Raw genomic sequence first — 19,706 nt, 5'->3', positions numbered from 1 at the left:
TCCACCCTCAGCTCTGACAGTGACGGATGATCTTCGGAACGACGATGCTCCACTTAATACGTCCCCTCCCCCCCCCCCACACACACGAACCTGCGTTATGGTCTCTTTACCTTCGGCGCAGATCGCTGGACTGGCTCCAGCACGACACGATAAACTTCGGAATAATTGTTTTGACATACATAGTCGGAGAAATGACAAACCGAGCGGCGATACTGGCGCAGATAATGAAAAGGGATCGACAGCGATTTCCGCACATCAAACATCTTGTATCGATAAATCACATACGCGACCCTATTTGCATTTATTGCCACGAAGCATCGTCGTCAGATCAGAGATCATTTCTAAATAAGTCTGAGAATCGTTGATTGATAAAATAAAAATTAATATGGAATTGTATCAATATGTAAAAAATATGTATAATGATATTGATATTGATCGATAGAATTTTCAATGGTTTTAGTGGAATCAAATTATGTATGTCAAGCATGGTGATACTTCACAAGTTATCGATTATATGATTAAACAAGAATCATAGCTCGCCTGGAATATTTAATATGTAAAAATAATGAATCTTTCTGGCTTCCTTATCCACGAAATTATTTACGAGACAATGAAACAACTGAAAACAAATTTTGCTCTGTTAATCAACCTCGAAATGATTTACTGAAATGCAGGATAAAATTATACGAGAATACATTAACTGATGATAGCGATATTTCCCTCTGAAATCCTGGTTGAAAATATACTGTTCCACTATCATATCGGACAAGCTATTAGAACTTTAATTAACCTTCGAGCAATCGGTTGACGACTGTTTTTGTGCATATAAAATTTGTATACAATGGAAATAACGCGACGAATAAATTTCCATTGGGATAGCCGACTGCATAAACAATCGTTTAGCTCCCTCAGTAATCATTAAAAAATTTTAAAAATGGAAAAAGTAACACATTTTTTTATGAATGAATTTTATTTACTAAACATAAAAGCAATTTTGGGCCCAAAATGGGACTGAAAGTTGATATCTACTGATTAATTTTGGTAACATTAATCCTAATATTAATATGTGAAAATAAAATTAAAACAACTCGCGTACACTGTACAAAAATTTACACAGGGTTGCCCATCTGTAATCTGCGCTTGTTTATACCAGAAATCGTATTTATTTTTACACGAGTGATTCAGGTGTGGTCTTTTCTCCAGGTAAAGCTTGCCCGAGTTATCTCGGGAGTGGGATTTTCGGCACATACTAGCTGTCCGAGTATACTTGAGCGTGCTCCTTAAGCGGTTAAATAACTCTACTTACGTTATTAATTCGAACATTGGAAATAAAAATAAATTGACTGATTAATTTTAACAGTTTTTGGCTAACCAATGGACTATTTTTCTGTTGCAATCGCACGATAATAATTATCGAAACATGTCAAGCAATTAAAGTAACTTGGGAAACGAAACAGATTGTAAATTACAAAATGTCGGATGTTCGGTGAGAAATCAACGCGTAAAGATAAACAAAGATTGATAAAGTGTTACAGAAGGATTGCTTTAATAATCTCCGAAGATAATAACAGGCATTAAAAATCCGAATAGCAATCATTATCTGTGGGTTTGTTTTTTTCAAAGTGCGAAATTGAATAAAAAGAACTTTCGCCACACTTTGATGTCTGTTTAATTTATTCGACGGGCCGTTCTCTTTGAAGAAAAAACATATGACGAGATTCTCGACGAATTTAGCCTGGGGTATTTATAGTAATCGATAAAAAGAAATCTTTTGAAAGATGTTATTTTTGTTGAAGTTTCGCTAAATATAGGTTAACACCATTTTCTGACTGATCATTCATCTTGGATCTATTATAGTTGGTTTCAATGGACTGGAAAAATTCAAAATTAGTGATTTGTAATTATTTTTAGAATGATTCATTTTATTTGGCATTTTTATGTATAAAAAAGAATCATTGTCTGAGGAACTTCGTAATTCATAAAAACAAAAGAAGAACAACTCTTTCGAATCAAGCATGATACAAATATTATTGTCGCGATAGCCTTTGTTTACATACAATTTTAACTCAAATAAGAATTACTTCCGATTACGTCCGATTAAAATTGTTGAGTCTCAAATAAACACTGTTTCATTTTCCAGTACAAATGTGTCTAAATCGTCTAATAATGTATAGTTAAACGTTGTATCCATTTTCATAACTCATTTTCCCCAGTAACGTTATCTTCGACGAGGACGAGGCTTTACAGTCGATGGCCTGAAATTAGCGATTCTTTAGTTGGGTTAATGATATTCGATAAAGCGAGCCAGCTATTCTTATCCCGTTGATTAGCTTCGGTATTTGAGGAATTGGATCGCGTTGAATTCGCGATAAGTACTCAATTTAAATTAATATTCAATCTGCCCAGTGCGACCAGAGTGTCAATAACGCTGTTAAATATTGTAAAACGTTATTTTCAAGAGTGAAGCTTATCAATTAGAGTAATCCACATATTATACATTTTTCTTAATTCAATATAAGAGATTAATTTTTTAATTTTATTCAGCAAGAACACTACATCTCTTGCTTTCAAGTTTATCTTTTTTTTTTATCATAAAAGGACTATTCCTTTTATAGGGATTAGTTTGACATAATGAAAATGATACTCGATAATAATGCTTCACGTTTTTCCTGGTTTTCCTTTCTCCCAAGTCGAGGTTACCGAATGAAATGAAGGAGTTCGAAGCTTTCACGAGATTAAAGTGCGAGTGACTGCCTTAGGGCCTAAACACATTCGAGATTCACGCCGGACGCTTCGCGGCTTACGTAAAGGTAAAATCGAGTTAATGTAATTTATTCGGACACGGTGGGTGATAAATTATAATCGTTATTGCGATATGTAAAAATGATACGGGGCCGATTGCATAATAACACAAGCGTGGAAGAGTTTTACCACCTAGGAATATATAGGAAGAAATTCCTTGCACGTCCAAGAATAGGATTCTATATTTTCTGTGGATATAGAAAATCCAGAAATGAGTGAAATATTGAGAAACATATGAAGAAATCTGCATATTTTATCTAGGAAAAGTCTGGAAATTTTATTTAAATGTAGGAGTAAAAAGAGGATTAAGAATGTTTTAATAAAGAGTCTCATGGCTACCATCTTGTACAGGAGTTTATCAGAGTCAGTTGCGATAAGAAATAGTATTTCTCACGTATTTTAGACTGTAGCTCTGCTAGTACAGTTTCTATTGAAACGAGGTATTTAATTTCGATCAAAAACAATTGCCTCGATGGGAAAAACGTGAAGGTATTAGGAACTTTCGTAACACTCAAATATCCAGCGTCAGTTATCGGTCGATCGGTTTCCTTATTGCCATCGGCCGATTCCTAATAACTGTCACGGTGCCGCGTATAAATTACACGGGAGCTCTGTCAATTGAGCATGCGACCTATTAATAGGATCTCTTTATGCGTTCCACCGGAGGAGGGAATGACATGCACGCACGTGCGACCGCGGTGAAATTACATGCATGCTCTCTTGCCTCTTCGGATCAGCGCGTATTTCCACTTTAACGTCGCTCCACGGAATTCGAATAGAAATCTACGGCTCTGGTTACGCCCTGCGATAGAACCGTTATGGGACACGACGTCGCATGAATTCGATTTTCCAAATATTTGTCAAACAACAAAATAAATACAATAGGTTGCTACCTAGAGCACAGGTTGCTGGAGTAAACATAGAGGGGAATTTGAGAATTTTTTTTTTTGGAGGTACAATTTTTTGTGAGAAAAAATCATTATGTAGGTTTTAGAGTTTATACTTTCAGCTGTTAACATTTTGCACTCGAGAGATGACTCTCAGACACCACTAGGTTTTCTTTAGATTTCTTTGGATTTTAAATTTCTTTGGAACTCGAAGTGCCAATAAAATGATTGTCGTTGAGGCAAAGGGGACCTGATTCTCAAATCTCAAATTAGAAATGTCTTTTTGGAAGTCAATATAATCTTAGCATTCGTGGGAATAGAATACTAAGAAAGCATCTCGAGTTGTTGGTAGATACCAGAAAAAAAGGCCTCGAGTGTAAAGGGTTAATTTTACAAATTTGTCATTTGTGTACCTGAAACTGCCAGTGTGTAGCCCCAAACAGTGTTGGGACGCCCACTTATATAGTTTGTTTCTGCAATCTTTCAGTATCGTTTTGAAAAATTGTATTAACTTTATTCAATTTCATTGATTTCATTTATAATTATTATTAAGGAAGCTTAAGGTATGTTTTTAATAGCATACCAAGTAGTTAATTAGTAAAGTCAAGGCCCAGGAAAGTGATTGCTGAATTAAAAGGAAGAAATAAAGAACAGTCCCAGATGAAAGGGGAATATGGTGCCGCGAGTAAGTAGAATGTGGACAATGAAGTGAAACAGTGCCTCACAAGTCTGACCATAACGTCTGAACCAACACGATCCACTGATCGTTCCCATAGTTCCCATAGTTCCTTATTTTCTTATTAAGTTCTTCTTCTATGCTCTTCTACCTTGTTATATATTATTTTTTTATACTATAGTTCTACAGTAACTTAATACAGTTTCCAACAGTTTGAAACTCTACTGACCTCACTTCACCCTCTCCCCAAACAAAAAACCCCTCGAACCTCACTCTCGCTCCTTCCATTGCATCACAATTTCAGGACCAGTCGCGAGCCCAATTTGCATAGGCTGCCAAGCAATTCGACTCCATATACCAGCGTTCAAAAGTGGCTTTACATGTACCTACTCGGCCGTTGCGCATGAAAGACCTAAACTGATAAAGACACCTAGACGCGGCATTGTCCTCGACGCATTCCTTTCTCGTAGATGCATTCGGCACAAAGGATTCGGTTCTTCATTCCAGCGGGGATGTAGATAGCGCTCCTCGAGTTGTATAAAGATTTTGATGGATTTGATCGATAACGATTGATAAATGATTCGGTACCATGCGTGTACCCCTTCGACAGGAGATACGCGTAATATATCATAGATTATAAATCGCGTGCACGGATCCTGCGTGTGGTCTAATCGCGGATCCGCGTTCCTAGATTCGCGACTTCAATTTAGAGAGTGGAGAAGGTAGATTAGCTCGTCAAACATGGTGATTAACGTTGCTGGGAGAAGAATTATATTTTTCTTAACGATTCTGCTTGAATGGTTCGTCATTAATTCGTGAGAATGTGCTCTTCGAGAGGATTCCTTTTCAGTGCTTATAATAGTTTCTGAGTATCCATTCTTATTGAGTACTGAATCATCAGGTTCGAGGAACATGGAGATTGAAGAGGGAGAACGGAGATTGAGGGGAGATGGGAGATTAGGCAACGGAGTAGTTAAACGTTCTGATGTTTTGCCAGAATTACAGGAGTCGGGAGTTTGATGTTGCCTCGATAGTGGACTACAGACTACAAGATCTACAGAGGTGCTACCTATCATCTGAAACTTTTAATAGTCACCCAAATGCAACCCATCCTTCTGGACACCATCTCGAAGCTCCACCCGGAAGCCTCAAACGGGCGTTACCACCGTTGCCACCTGATCCAGGCCGGATTATTTAAATTAACCTCGTCTGGTGAGAACCGTGCACGCGATTAGAAGTCGCTCTGGACAGGGAACTCGTGTCGTCGGCGATATTAACGACCGTACGAGCACAGCTGAGCCACTCACGCAAAGGACATTCCAGTGGAAGCACAGGCGACGTGGAACGAAAGTGGCCTTTCGTTTCTTTTCTGCAATCACGGATACGCGCCATTTGAAAATTGACCGGTACCTTTAGCGAATCTCTGGCGCAATCGTTCCGATGTCACTGGCACGCCAATTATACTTGACCCCAGGCCGCCAACGTGTTTCCTCTCCCGCTGTTTGCCGACAATTACATCTATCGCGAAATTACCGCGAGACGTGTCAACCACGCTACTCTCGCAACACCTACTCTCATTATCAATGTACGCTTGTGCTCCGAGCAGAGGACGAACGTTGGCGTTTCAGCAATTCCATGGGGGGATGGATCAACAGTACATTCTATTTATGCGTACCGACGATCACTGACCTCTTTTGACTCGTGCTAAAGCGCATTGAGACTTGTTGTTAGTGTATACATTAATTCAATGAGAATTAAATGACTATTTACACGTTGGCACACTTGTGTTGTAAATGTAAACTCCAAGTTTGCTCCAAGTTTCACTGAGGATTATAAAATCTTTATATCGATATTCTATAGTTCTCGACAAAACGAGCAAGAAAGTCCTATGCCATTTTTGTGTAACATTAATATTTATGGTAGAAACTCCAGGTTTATTGTACGCTGCACGTGTAGGTCAGTGCGCAGTGCCCAGCCGCCATCTTGTCACTTCCGTGCTCCAACTTCCATGACCCTCCGAACAAGAATTGCATTTTCACCTAGAACTATGTATCTCAGAAAAAAAATGGATAGGAACTTTCTGTTCCTTTTATAGTGACCTATGAGGCTCCGCTAATATTTCCTTTATAGAAATAATATTATTCCTAACATACCCTCTTCAAAAGCCCTCAACATTCAAAATTTACAAGTGAATGCAAAACTCCACTAATATTTCCTCGCTAAAAACAATATTATTCTCAACATTCCTTTTTCAAAAGTCCCCACTCTTCAAACCTTTATTCTCTCCTAACCACCAACTCCGCATCCACAATTTCCCCCAAACAAACCTCGTTAAAAACTCAATCTAAATATTGCTGAACCGAATAATGTCAATGTTTCAGCAAAATTCGTAGCCTTAAGACCAATTGCACCAGCGCGTGTCGACTTTCAGCTCCCTCTCTACCTCTAAACGTTCAATTTCGAAACTCGTATCGCCTAAGTATCCTCGTACCTCGTCAGCAACATCGCAGAACGTGAGCTGATGCCACGTGGTGGAAGTTAATCAGCGATTCGATACGGGAAAACTGATTCTCGTGGATTCAGAAAGCGGCGTAAAACGATCCTCTCCACTTCCGCGGATCTTTTATCTTTTTCGCTACGGCCGACACCCGATATCCACGTGGAGAACTTTTTACGCGTCACGGACGTGAGCGTCTTGCTCGCGCGAACGCACGTGCCCGTACGTATCGAAGAAGCACTTGACTTCTATGCCCATTCAAAGACCGAGGGAGACCTCGTTTCGCCAGTATTTGCCTTTTGCAGTCGACGCCAAACCGCAACGACGTGTTCCAATTTAGAACGACGCGTTTTTCTCTCTTCTTTTTTCGCACTGCGTTCATCTTCTTTCTGTACCGGTCACCTGCCAGGGGCGCGTGTGCGGCGCCTCGCGTCGACGCCGCGATAAACGTCGCCCATTGAATTTAATGTCGCCTTCTTTGGTCGACGATACGTTTCCGACATCGCCACTCAACGCTCTCTCCTTTGCCGTCATCTAATCCGGTCATTATTCCCAGCTATCTGTAACACGTGGGACGTAAATCCGCCGCGAATCGCGTGACGCGTCTTAATGTAACGTAATGCACGCACTGAGAGGCGTCTAATATCTAGGGAGCTCGTTAGAGGGACCTAAACACGTCTAATGTTAAGTGCAGCTACAGCTTGGTGTAAGCTATTGGTGGACTAGGGATATTAGAGGTCTGGGAGAGTTACAAACTGACGAAATCGAAGGTTTAGCAGGTTTAGGTGGAGCAATAGGATCTGCTAGAGGGGAGCAAATGGGTCGTAAAGTGTCCTGGGCCGCGTTTAGGCAGGAATAGGTGGAGGGAAATACTTTGGGTACTGATACTGAGCTTTTAGGGGGGTAATGTTTAGTACTAAGTGCTTCTAGTACCTTTGTGGGAACTATGTTGGGATAGGAATGTGGGAAGCAGATGAGTTACTAAATGACGAGATTGAGTGACCAGCTAAAGAGAGACCACCAGAGTGAAGAAAATGGTCCCTAAAGAGTCCTGTGTCATGTTTAGATAGAAATAGCTGAGAGAGGCATTGCCAATTGCTGAATACAGCACTAAATGCCCCCAACACCTTTGTATGGACTGTGTCAGCCTAGAAATATTGAAATATCCAGCGTTATAAGCTAATGGAAGTAAGTGTTTGAGGAAACTGTTCCAAACTATTATCTGTTAGGCTTTTTAGTGAGACAGAGGATAATGGATGCTCATCCTGCAAGTGTTAGGATGAGTATTGTGTGAAACAACGATACTTCCTGTTGCAAGGATACTCGGGATGCCAGAAGGAAGTAACTATTACAAATAATCACGACTCGTGCCTCTAATTCTTCAAGTTTTGATCTCCCTTTTACAGCAATGTTGTTTGCACGATATAATCAACCTACTATAATCACTTTAATGTTCAAAATAAGGTCTTTCGTGGGTAATTAAAACGTTTATATTCAATCTTCTGCGCCAGATAGAGCACGTTTGCGCAACGGGGACAAAAACTCTTTCGACCATCAAGCGGGCCATCGTGAGATACATAAAAAGTTATTGATAAAGTATGGACAGATGGCAATATAGAAAAAAGAATTAATTATAATAAAGTAAAATAAAAACTTGAATTTAAAGAGAATGTGATCATTATTATGGTGGAATTTTTTATTTTTCACCCAAAACATACTGATACTACTAACCTTGTTTCCTTACTATTGTTTTTCCTAGCCAGCCTTATCGTTAACTTTTTATGTATTTGACGATGACCTGGTTAATACTCGAAAGCGTTTATGTCCCCATTGCGTAAACGCGTTCTATCTGAGGAAGAAGATTGAATAAATACTGCGGTACGATCCTCATTTTAAGTTCGCGTTCAAGCAATTCAATATTATTCAAATCGATTATTTCTACTGTAGATAGTGGGTCATGCTGCATTCTTGCATAAGATTACACTATACTTGCAAATTGTACATAGTTGCAGACTACAGTCACACGTAGATAAGATTACGTTTACAAGCTCCAACTGAACGATGTCTCTGGCAGACAATTTTTAGCAATCTGTTTTACGTTGACATTAAATATATGTTTGTCGTTAGATAAGTGAAAACGAGGAATGCTTGTTGACGAACAGTAGCACTAGAGATAAATCTAAGTAGCCAAGTACCTCAACCCCTTCAAAGATCCTCTGAAAGTGGGTGTCTTCGTGTTAAAGAAATAAATATATAGACTCTAAGAACTTGGGAATCCTTTATCTTCAATTCTGAGAGTTTAGTGATGTTCAGAAGTCTCAGAGATAAATCAAAGTGGCCAACTCCTTCAAGGATCCTCTGGAGAAGTGGCTGTCTTCGCGTTAAATTAATAAATATATGAACTCTGAGGACTTGGGAATCCTTCATCTTCAATTCTGAGAGTTTAGTGATGTTCAGAAATCTCAGAGATAAATCTAAGTGGCCAAGTACCTCGATACCTTCAAAGACCATCTGCAGAAGTAAATCTCTTCACATTAAAGAAATAAATACAAGTACCCTAAGAACTTGAAAATCGTTCATCTTCATTTCTGATAGTTTAGCAACAAACAGTAACCCATGATCGAAACCTATGACTAACAAGTGATCTACCACATCTAAGGACCTCCCAAGTCTCCATTTATCTCCAGTCTTACAACCCTAACACCAAACCAAACTAAGAAAACGTTCGGCGTCAATGGAACCTCCGCGGAAAGGCTGGATAAGGTACAAAGAAACAATCGCTTATTAATTCTAGCGCGCAGATAAGGCGAAACAACGCCGTGTTGCGGTCGTTTCGCATGAGTCAATGTACACGCTGCAACAAGTAAGGTTCGCCGTGCCGAGTAACGCGCAACCGTCTAATTGCGAGGCCATAGTCCAACATTAACCGCGAATGGAACTCGAGCCAGCAGGAACTACCGAAGTGGATGGCGGGATAATTATGTCGTTGATTGCGAACTCGTGTTCGAATGTGGCAACCGCGATCGAAGCAATCGTAGCTATCCTTTCTTCGGAAACAATCATCGCGCCGCGAGCCCCATTAGAATTTCAGAGTATGACCTGGCTGCATCCCCATTAGATGCAGCCAGATCCAACGAGAGTCGCTTTGTTCGACGTGGCTCTCTTGGATGATCACTTGATGATTCTGTGCTGTGGAGGACGCAGCTCTTCGAGCATGAGAATAAATCTGAGAATTTGCGACTTCGTGGGTCGTTTAGGACAGTGACTCTCGATCCTCTTTGGTGGGAACAATTTTCTGGGATGTGATCGCTTTCGATCGCTGTTGAACTTACGATGTCACTTTTGTGTGTGCATTTATATTTATTCTTTTGTGTAATTTTTATTTTTGCAAGAATTGTGGAGTAGAAATAATGCTTGCGGAACTTAGATTTTCAAAAGAATAGTAATTATATTCAATATAGAGTGTCGGGTATTAGCTAAATAAATTTTTATTTAAATTGTTACTTGAAACTAAGCTCTGCAAGCATCATTCCTAGTCTAACCTCATCAAGAACAGTTCGACTGTATATTTAATAGTAAATTAAGGGTATTGAATATAGCTATTATATTCTTTAGTGTGATTTTTATTTTTATTACAATTGTAACCTGTGATTAATGCTTGCAGAGCACAGATTTAGAAAAGGAAGATACTTATATTCAATACCTACATATTTTCAATAACAGACAATTAATTTCCCCCTTTGCACACCCTTTCAGACAACAATTTAAATAAAAATTTCTTCACCTAATACCCAGCCCCTCAATTTCCTATTAAATACACATAAACACAGTTCCTGTCCAAGTTAGACGTGTTTCACATCTCATTATAACTCCCATTCCCCATCCAATATTCTCTTCAATGTACCATAAATTGCGATATAGCCAATTACACGGATCTCAACGACAAACCCGCTAATCCCGCGAGTCCAGAGATTAAAGTCGCACTCGCGTCGAATTTCACGGTCGTTTTGAAACAGCTCCGAGCACTCATTTCGAGGAAACGTATCGAGCAGAGGCGTACGGGAGTAGGTTCGTAAAAAAAAAGAAAATGCGCGAATACTTGAATATGCGTATCTCAAGCAGATCGGCCGGTTTGGTTGGAGGTCGTCGCCGTGCAGTCTACCCGTGTAAATACCATCGTTCGGATATCTCGAGCGATTTTCATTTAATTTACCGTCCAATAGCCTTCCTCCTTCGCATAACTGTTCGTGGAAACACGTGTTAAAAACGGCAGGTATGGGTCCCCAATTACGCTGAGGAGAGAATTAGATGCCGAGGCAGTTATTAGTGTGTTGCTATCGGAACTATTAGGCTGCTGATAGTTAAAGTATATTGAGATACGAGGATATGTTGAGTGGAGAGGATGGTGAAAGTACTGTTTTTCTTGTTGAGGTGAAGAAAATGGGAGGAAAAGGTAGGATTCATGGGGTGGCACAACTACAATTGGGAGAAGAAATAGGTGAAGGTAAAAATTAAAGCAAGAGGGAGTGGTGGAAGTATTGTCTCCCTTGTAAGACAATTTTTGGAAGAAGAAACTGTGATAGAAGATGTAGAGTGAAGAAAATGAAAGCAAAATGGAGGATTCACAGGTGATTGAATTAAAATTAATAAAAAAAGTAGGTGGGTACAGAATATCAAGACAAAAAGGAGCATTTCTAGATGCTGAAAACAATATTTAACATCTCATAATACCTCTACCATTTCGGTATCGATTACGCCATGTACACCCAGCCATCTACACCCCAGCATTCAAGTCTCCAGCTAATCACTTCAGAATTCATCCGTAAACAGCTATCTTCGTCTCAATATTTATTTCTCATAAGCCTGAGTCCCCTTATTCTTTTTACATACATGTTTTCCACCTTTAATAAGTATGTAAGTAAACAATTTTTCTTGTGGACGTATCGACCGAATATTTTTCGCCAAGCGATGTGTTTTTCTAGAAATTCGCAAACGCGATGGAAAAATTGACAGAAAAGGCCCCGCGATCGCGCGATACAGTGTTTTGTTAAACATGTGATATCCTTCACTGCTAACCATAGCAGAAATACGAACCTTCACGAACGCACGCACTTTTCATACTGTTCTGTCGACAAGAACGCCGACGAAGGTCCTCGACTCTGGCTTGGATTAATTAATTATTTTCTTGTTACTTTTGAAAATAAGATTAATAAAACACAGCTGGATATTCAGTCATATGAATTGTAAATAATATAAAATTATAATAATATGAATATATCCGTATATGTAATAATAAAATAATAACAACAATGAGTTGTACATTAATTCTTTGAAACTCTTAATGTTTTACAAATGTAATTTTATTATACTTGTAATAAGGAGTTTCAAAAAAGAAAAATTATTTGTTTCGGAATAAAGGTGCGCGTTAATAATGAAACACCCTAACAATGCAGTCCAGAACGGGAGAACTATTCGACCCCTAACCAGAAGCTCCCCTTATCTAATTTCCTGACATAATCGAACCCAAACGCCTGGAAAGTCGCAAAATGGTTCGCAGAAGAAACGTTTTCCATCCTTATCGGACCATTTCGGAATCGCAGCCGTGCTCGATATGCAAATCAGACGGAATCCAAGGAAATTTAAACGGGACACCGATTACGAAACGCTCCATTGGGCTGGCTCGCTGCATAATAGCAAAATCTGTGCTTCGACTTATCTTCCCTGTAGCTACCGAAACGAGAGTCGCTTCTCTCGTATTCGATTAGCGATTTAATTTGAATCTTGATTCGCGCGCTAGCTTCTACTGCGTGCAGGGTCGTTTCGAGATAGAGAAACGAGAAATTGAATCTCTGTAAACTGCAGCTCTGGAGAGTCAGGATCGTAACGAGGTTGTTTTCGCAATTATCGCAATTACTGGACACGCAATTGGAACGGCTGCTCCAGTTTGGCTGGAGACGAAAAAAGACGAAACGTGACAAGATAAGTTTCTTCCAACTTCTTTGCTTAAGAGAGGAAAAGAAAGGAAGTTCTTTATAAATTTTTTGTTGCGAGAAGGATTAATTAAATAGAAATGAAAATTAGTTTACATAGAACCCTGTTAAAATAGTTCGTGATATATTGTTTGTTTTCCAGAGCAACGTATAATTTCTCTTATCAAATTCAACCAATACAAGTTCCTCCAGTGACCACAACGTTGAATAAACTTCATTTTCAATAATACCTTCATACTTCGATAAAATAAGACCTTCCATCGGCAAATAACACGTGCACAGAGGTATAGTAAACGTCCCTTTGCTGCCTAGGCCGCGTACGCGATCTTAACACGTTGAATATGCACGCGTGTCCACGTATACGTGTACACGATGTAACATGCCTTCGTGCAGACGTGCTTACACGCGCCGATATGCACGGATCGGCGCATTATGCACGCCGCAGAACGAAACACACGAAACCCTGCACGAAACTCTCGGGATAATTCTAGGGAAGATGCCCTCTGCGTCCCTCGGCCCCAGCGGCTCGTTGGGATTTCACCGAGCACTACGGGGAACATTTCGAGGCCTGTGTTCGTTCGTTTTGAACGAAATATTACGAAGATGGTACGTCGAAGCAGCCCTTAGCTGCTGGAGTGAGGCTAGAATGGAGACGGCCATCTTGGAATGGTGGTAGATGCTCGTAGATGAAACTTTAGGAGAAGATTTAATTTTACTAAGATGGATGGAATACAACATTTATAGATTGTAATTGCTATCTGTATATATATGTGCTTTCTTGTTTTAAATGGTAAGGTAAGGGTTTCAAGCAATTCTAGATGTGGGTTAAAATGGGGAACCTAGTCTTCAGCCATCTTGAATCTACTGGTCATCGATTGAACAATGAAAGGAAGATTTAATTATCACAAATAAATGGAATATACTGTCAAAAATCATTATTGCTATGTATATATATATACACCATCCTCTCCCCTCATATATATATGTGTGCTTTTTTGCTGTAATGAATCCAAATAATAATGTAATTGTTTCAAACCCTGCTGGATGGAGGTTGCAATAGGAAACATAGTCCACTTCCATCTAGAATCTAGTAGGTCATCGATTGAATAGTGAAAGGAAGATTTAATTATCACAAATAAATGGAATCGAATGTTCAGAAATCAGCATTTGCTATTTCTATGCTTCCTCGACCTAAATGTATCAAAAAGATAAAGTAAGTGTTTTTATCACCGCCAAAGTGATTTTGGAACGACAAAGCTCGTGTACTGATCCAAAACACTTCTCACGAACGATGGGTGCGCACATGTGGCTCCAATACATTAATTGATTTGCACTGAGTTCGAAATAACAGATTCTTGGCAAGAGTTTCGATGGCACAATCGAGTTAGCGTTATATAAATCCTCCCAACGCTCCTACAAACATTATTCTCTTCATTACTGAAGACTGGTCAGGGAAGAATAAATTCAAGTATATTCTTGGCCCTGAGTTTATCTTCATAATACTTCAATCTAAAAAACCTTGCATATTTTACCAAGAGTTGTGTACGTGGAATGTAGATCAAGGTAAATAAAATGTGCATTCATCGATGACCAAGATCAAATTTCATCTTGCCATTTATGTACCTATTCGATTCTAACGTTTCATTTCAGAGTGCGCCTAAAATTTCTAGCGACACGATCTACTTTTTTAATCGTGTTCCACGAAGATAGATCTGCAAACAAGCTCACCTTATTGAGTTATGGGCCACTAAAGTGGTAGGTTACCAAATATAATCTTCCTCGCTAGACACAATTAGATAAGTTTGTCAGCAAACATATTGAGCTGGCGCACTATACCTGTTCGCTTGTCTACGAGCGATATGAATATCTATATTTCCAATGCTAGACTAAAACACCGACGCTACTGTTACAACTTTTGTCATTCGATACCTGGCTACAGTATTTAACCTTGTCACTAGCCTAATTCACAAAATATTTCTCCTGTTTAACTGGGCGTGAGTCCAACCATAACTACTTTGGGGAACTCTAAACTTATGTTAGTTTCCGAGTAGGAGTCTATGATATGATACAAAAATTGTGAGCAGTATCGTGGGAATGTTACATGTCTATTGTAAAAGAAAATTTTGTGTTATTAATGATAGGTTAATAGATAAAAATAGCTGGGAATGCCCGATTTAATAATATTTGATTGCAGTATACCCCTCTAACTTGGACTAATTTATTTTATTCAATAATTTTAATAGTTTATCTAGATACAAATTTTGCCCACTCCTGATGCAAATGTAAGGAGTCGAGGAGTCAACGCATGGCTCGAGATCGCGACGGGAGAATATGGTACACACGAGAGCCTCGCTATCTGCAGTCATTAAACTCTTATCTGACGAATTAAAAAAGAAACATAAAAGATCAAGAACACGGGCATGGGGTGAGAATTTTACGACTTTGAAATTGTTTTCGGTTCCGTGTTGGACGTCTACTTTTATTAACACATCGTATCAAAAATCTCTAATCGCTAATTTCGTTTCATTGAGTGTAGAATATTAACCTCTGTTCTTTGCAAAAGATTCGAAACGTAGAAATGAGGAGATTTCCAAAAGAAGCTTTAAGATTGTATCTTTAATAACAAATATACACCTTTCTGTATCTTCCATCTTAAATTGCAATAATGTGTACATTGATTTAAAATACACAAATCAGTGTGTTTAATAAAAAACAAAATTCCGTGGTCCCTTTTGGAAAACTTTTTATATAGCTGCACCGATCCGACTCATCGTGCGTCTTTTATTTTTATTTTTTCAGCTTTTATCCGTTCACAGGATACACGAAGGACCTATCTTCGGGACGTAACTCGCTGATTATCGGCCCGTAATGATGTAACTGTCATCAAGCGAGAAAGGTAGGACGGACGTACATCGTAAATATTCAAACATCCATGCTCTTATCTGGCCGACTTATCAGTACGATTGTAAGTTCGTCTGTTTCCGTGACATCGAGGCACCGTGGAAGATCTCACTGCTGCGTCGAATTTACCTGACAATCGACTATTTTTTTAAAGGTTCAATGCCACCCATCAAACAGATAAGAACTCTTCCAGTGTGGAATGCACTCTCAAATTTCCATTTCAATTACCATTCAATTTCTCAATCTGAATTTCATTGATTCATAAAATCTCAAACTTCTTCGCTCAAATTCCAAAATTCTACTCAATTCCTTAATTAAAATTTCATTGATTCATAGAATCTCCAACTTCGTCACGGTTTACAGAACTGTAGAATAAACATCGATTAATAAACCCAACAACGTCATCGAGAATGTCTCCATTATTTACAGCGATAAAACAATCACAAACGAAGCACGGAGTGGAATTCCCCCTTCGCGGTAGATTGTTCCTCGTTCGAGCATTAATTTTCGATTCAATTAAGCTCGAACACGAGGGACTCAGAAAATTACGATTTCGAGTTATCGTTCGTGATCGAGAGTCAACGCTGGCGCGACGCGTTCGGAAGCGTGGCGGCGGAGAAATGAAGAGCGGAGGGGAAAGCCCGCAGAATAATCCGTGGCTGGTGCAATTAGCGCTCGTTAATGATCACCGGGCCCCCCGATCGAGACAGGGCGCTACGCTCTCGAGGAAAGATCTCGGCGAGATAACCGACTTCAGAGAAACTAATAAACTGCTCGAAATTAGTGGCGATGCTGCGCGAGGAGTATGCGCCACGATCGCGATCCTGGAATGAAGGCGTAAGCGAACTCGCTGGTTATACGCGAACCTACGGGAATAATTATGCGTCTGGAAGCGCGGATAGAGCCGTTCCAGGATCGTATTTAGTGTATGTGGCGCGAGGAAAGTATTTATCGAGGTCTCCAGGCTGTGAAATTTATCCTCGATTCGGGATCTAAGATTCTGATGAAACATTCTGATGACCACACACTATCGAACATTTTTAGTACCAGCAGAAACCCTTAAGATAGCTGAATCAAGCGTTGGAATGGATTTTTCGTCAATATTAGGATTTTTAGAGCGACTCTTAGAGAAAAAGCTGGCGGACCAATACGTCTGGAGCATTTTTGTCAATTGTTCCAAGAAATAGCACGAGGACCCTGTTATCCACTATTCTGAATACCAGCAGAAACCGTTCCAATAGCTAAATCAAGCGTTAGAATCGATCTGTTCCTGACATCAGGATTTCCAGAGCGATTCTCAGTGGAAAACCTGGCGAATCAGTACGTCTGGAGCATTTTCGTCAATTTTTTTTCCAAGAAATAACACGAAAAACATTTTGAATACTACCTGAGACTTTACATTTGACCCAACAGAAGAAGATTTCCTTGTTAAACTCAAGTTCAGTTCAGTTTTGAAGATAATTTCTCACGCCCACGCCTTGTTTTACGAATTTTCCTACAATAACTTCCCTGCGTCAAAATGACTCCTCCCAAGTATAATCCAACCTAAATGACACGAAGCACCCCATAGAAAAGCAACTGTTCCTAGTGCAACGATTTAGGCAAAGCGTGGAAGGAACGTGATCTCGACCGCGATTTTTCATCTCCCTAAGGAATGCTGACTGGGATTCGTCGAAGCAGCATCAGGTGCACGGCGAGCCGGCCAAGGCAGCGTATCCGCTTGTACTTAGGACGTAGGTACAGGTTGGGTAGGAATATGAGTACGGGTAGACTGTGAATAAAGGTTCATGCTCGTGGCAATGGTTGTAGGTGTAGGTGTAGGTGTGGATGCTTTGGAGCAGCGGCCTTACAAGGACGTCTGGACGTTCTAGCTTTCCCTGAGAGCTGCTGCACACCTCTCCTGAGACTAAACGCGTTAACGGATCTTTCGCAACTCTTCTGTTTCTGCTCGACGATACTCGAATTACTTCTCACGCTACTGTTGCCGTCGATTCGACCCGCTTGGATTCACCTTCGATGCTGGAAAGCGAGACTGCGTCGTAGACTGCTATTTCGCTATCAAGAGATTCGTTTTGGTATTAGGAATTATTTAGGTACCGAGACTGTTACGATTCTTAGGAAAAGTATCGTTAGATGTATTGGGACCTTGAGAGTAATTTAGGTAAGATTTAGGTATTTAAGTACCAGAGTTAGGTATAGTTTGTAGGAGCCATTTTGGTACCAAGCATAGGACTTCTAGTCGGGTAGGGGTCATTCCACATACGGATTCTGTTCACATTGAGGTATATTACAGTCCATGTGAAAATAGGAGGGGTTTAAATCATCATGTTGCCAATTTCTGAATTATTTGAAAAATACAGCCATTCAAACTCGACAGTTTACAGAAAGACTACCGTCATGAAAGGTAGTCTTTTATCTCTGCAAATATTATACGTACATGCTTCTCATACATGCTCTTTCCAACTACATTTTTGTTACATTCATAAAACCACTTATACAGGGGCAAAATATTAAAGATATTACCACCGAATCAAGTCTGAAATCTTGACAAAAATAATCTCTCTCAAGTAACTCAAGAAAAATGAAATAACCCAATATAGAATCTCCATCCCTAAAGTACGTCTTATACTCTCCCTCAAAGCAATCGAACCCCCCAAGAACTACTTCGCAAACTGTCTTACCTTTCTCAGTAAAGTTCGCCTCGTCGAACATCGCCACGGTTCGTCCAGACTGGTTCCAGCCCTCCCTCAGGATGACATCCAGGGGCCCCAAGCCAGAGTCCAATCTCCCTTCATCCCCGTACAAGCTCGAGGCGTTGCTCGATCGCACACCAGTCCATATTATCACTAGAAATATCACTAGAAGCACTATGCTGACTATCGCAGCGACGATGGAGACGCGATTCGAGATTCGCGACATGTCTGCGTCCCCCCTGGCAGCTGGGCACAACCACTCGTTTATTAATCAGTGTCCTCGGCTCGTTAAGGACGACCCGACCGTAGGAAGAGGTATCCTGGTTCGGAACAGTTACACGCCAGCCATCGAGACAGTCAGTCGATCATATTCGTGGCCTCTCGGAACGAGATGGAGCTGGATTATCTCGCGGCAACAAGTCATTCGCCACTCCGCGCAACCCTCGAGCGCCCATAGAGTCCTCCAGGGATTCTCAAGACTCCTCCTCGCGGATTCTGCTTCCCTCTCGGAGTGCCAGCCAAGAGAGTCCAACTGGAATGCCCATTAAGAGCTCCTCGATTCGCTGTTAGGCAGGGAGCTGTTATCTGGTATGATCGAGGACTATTGCCCAACCATCGAACGTGTGATTTCTGTAATGCTTTCTTCGTAAAATTGGTCTGTAGTTAACCACTGGCGAGCTACCTCTGCAGGGTTATTGTGAAATCTACTGGGCGAGTCCTTGGTTTGATAGGAGTGGATAGCTGGGGTAGATGCTGGTGGAAGCTTCCTTTCGAGTAGGTTCTGAAAGCAGAGAAAATTGTAACGTTAGTAAGTAATAGAGAATCTAGTATCGGAGTTGAGTACTAGAAATTGTGAGTTGTCTATTTTGCTGTTTATAAATACTAGTGAAGTTAGCATTGGAGTTGAGTAATGAATATATTAGGTAGACCAAAAAGTAATGTCGTTTCTTTTACATTGAATTCAAACTTTCCAATAAATTTCTATCTTTAATTCATTATATAATCGCCCTCATTGTCAGCAGCCTTTTATCACCTAGTGTGCAAATTTTCAATGCCAGAAAAATCAATGAGCTGATAAATGATAAACAAGTATTTAAGATGGCAAAAACGACATTACTTTCTACTCCATCTAATAGTAGACTCTTGTCTGTTTTATTGTTTACGATCAATCATATTTGTAATGGACAAGGGTTTTTCTTGACTTCTGAAAAAATAACTGAAACGTCTACAACGTTAATAAAACGCTGAGCGAAATATATA

The 19,706-nt window shown here is 40.0% G+C and overlaps 1 protein-coding gene across 4 annotated transcripts in view; it reads right to left on the bottom strand.

Moving 5' to 3' along the window:
* The window catches only part of LOC128886091 (A disintegrin and metalloproteinase with thrombospondin motifs 9-like), a 127,887-nt gene that overhangs the window by 93,631 nt on the left and 14,550 nt on the right, over positions 1-19,706 (bottom strand). For all 4 annotated transcript variants that reach the window (XM_054140656.1, XM_054140655.1, XM_054140654.1 and 1 more), the window contains exon 3: positions 18,435-19,227. In XM_054140656.1, coding sequence (XP_053996631.1) covers positions 18,435-18,672 — 238 coding nt within the window. In that variant the 5' untranslated portion in view covers positions 18,673-19,227. The remainder of the gene's footprint in view (positions 1-18,434; positions 19,228-19,706) is intronic.

The sequence above is a fragment of the Hylaeus anthracinus genome, unplaced genomic scaffold (assembly GCF_026225885.1).
Source record: "Hylaeus anthracinus isolate JK02 unplaced genomic scaffold, UHH_iyHylAnth1.0_haploid 11982, whole genome shotgun sequence".
NCBI classification, from domain to species: domain Eukaryota; kingdom Metazoa; phylum Arthropoda; class Insecta; order Hymenoptera; family Colletidae; genus Hylaeus; species Hylaeus anthracinus.
This window is presented reverse-complemented; position numbering and strand designations above follow the sequence as displayed.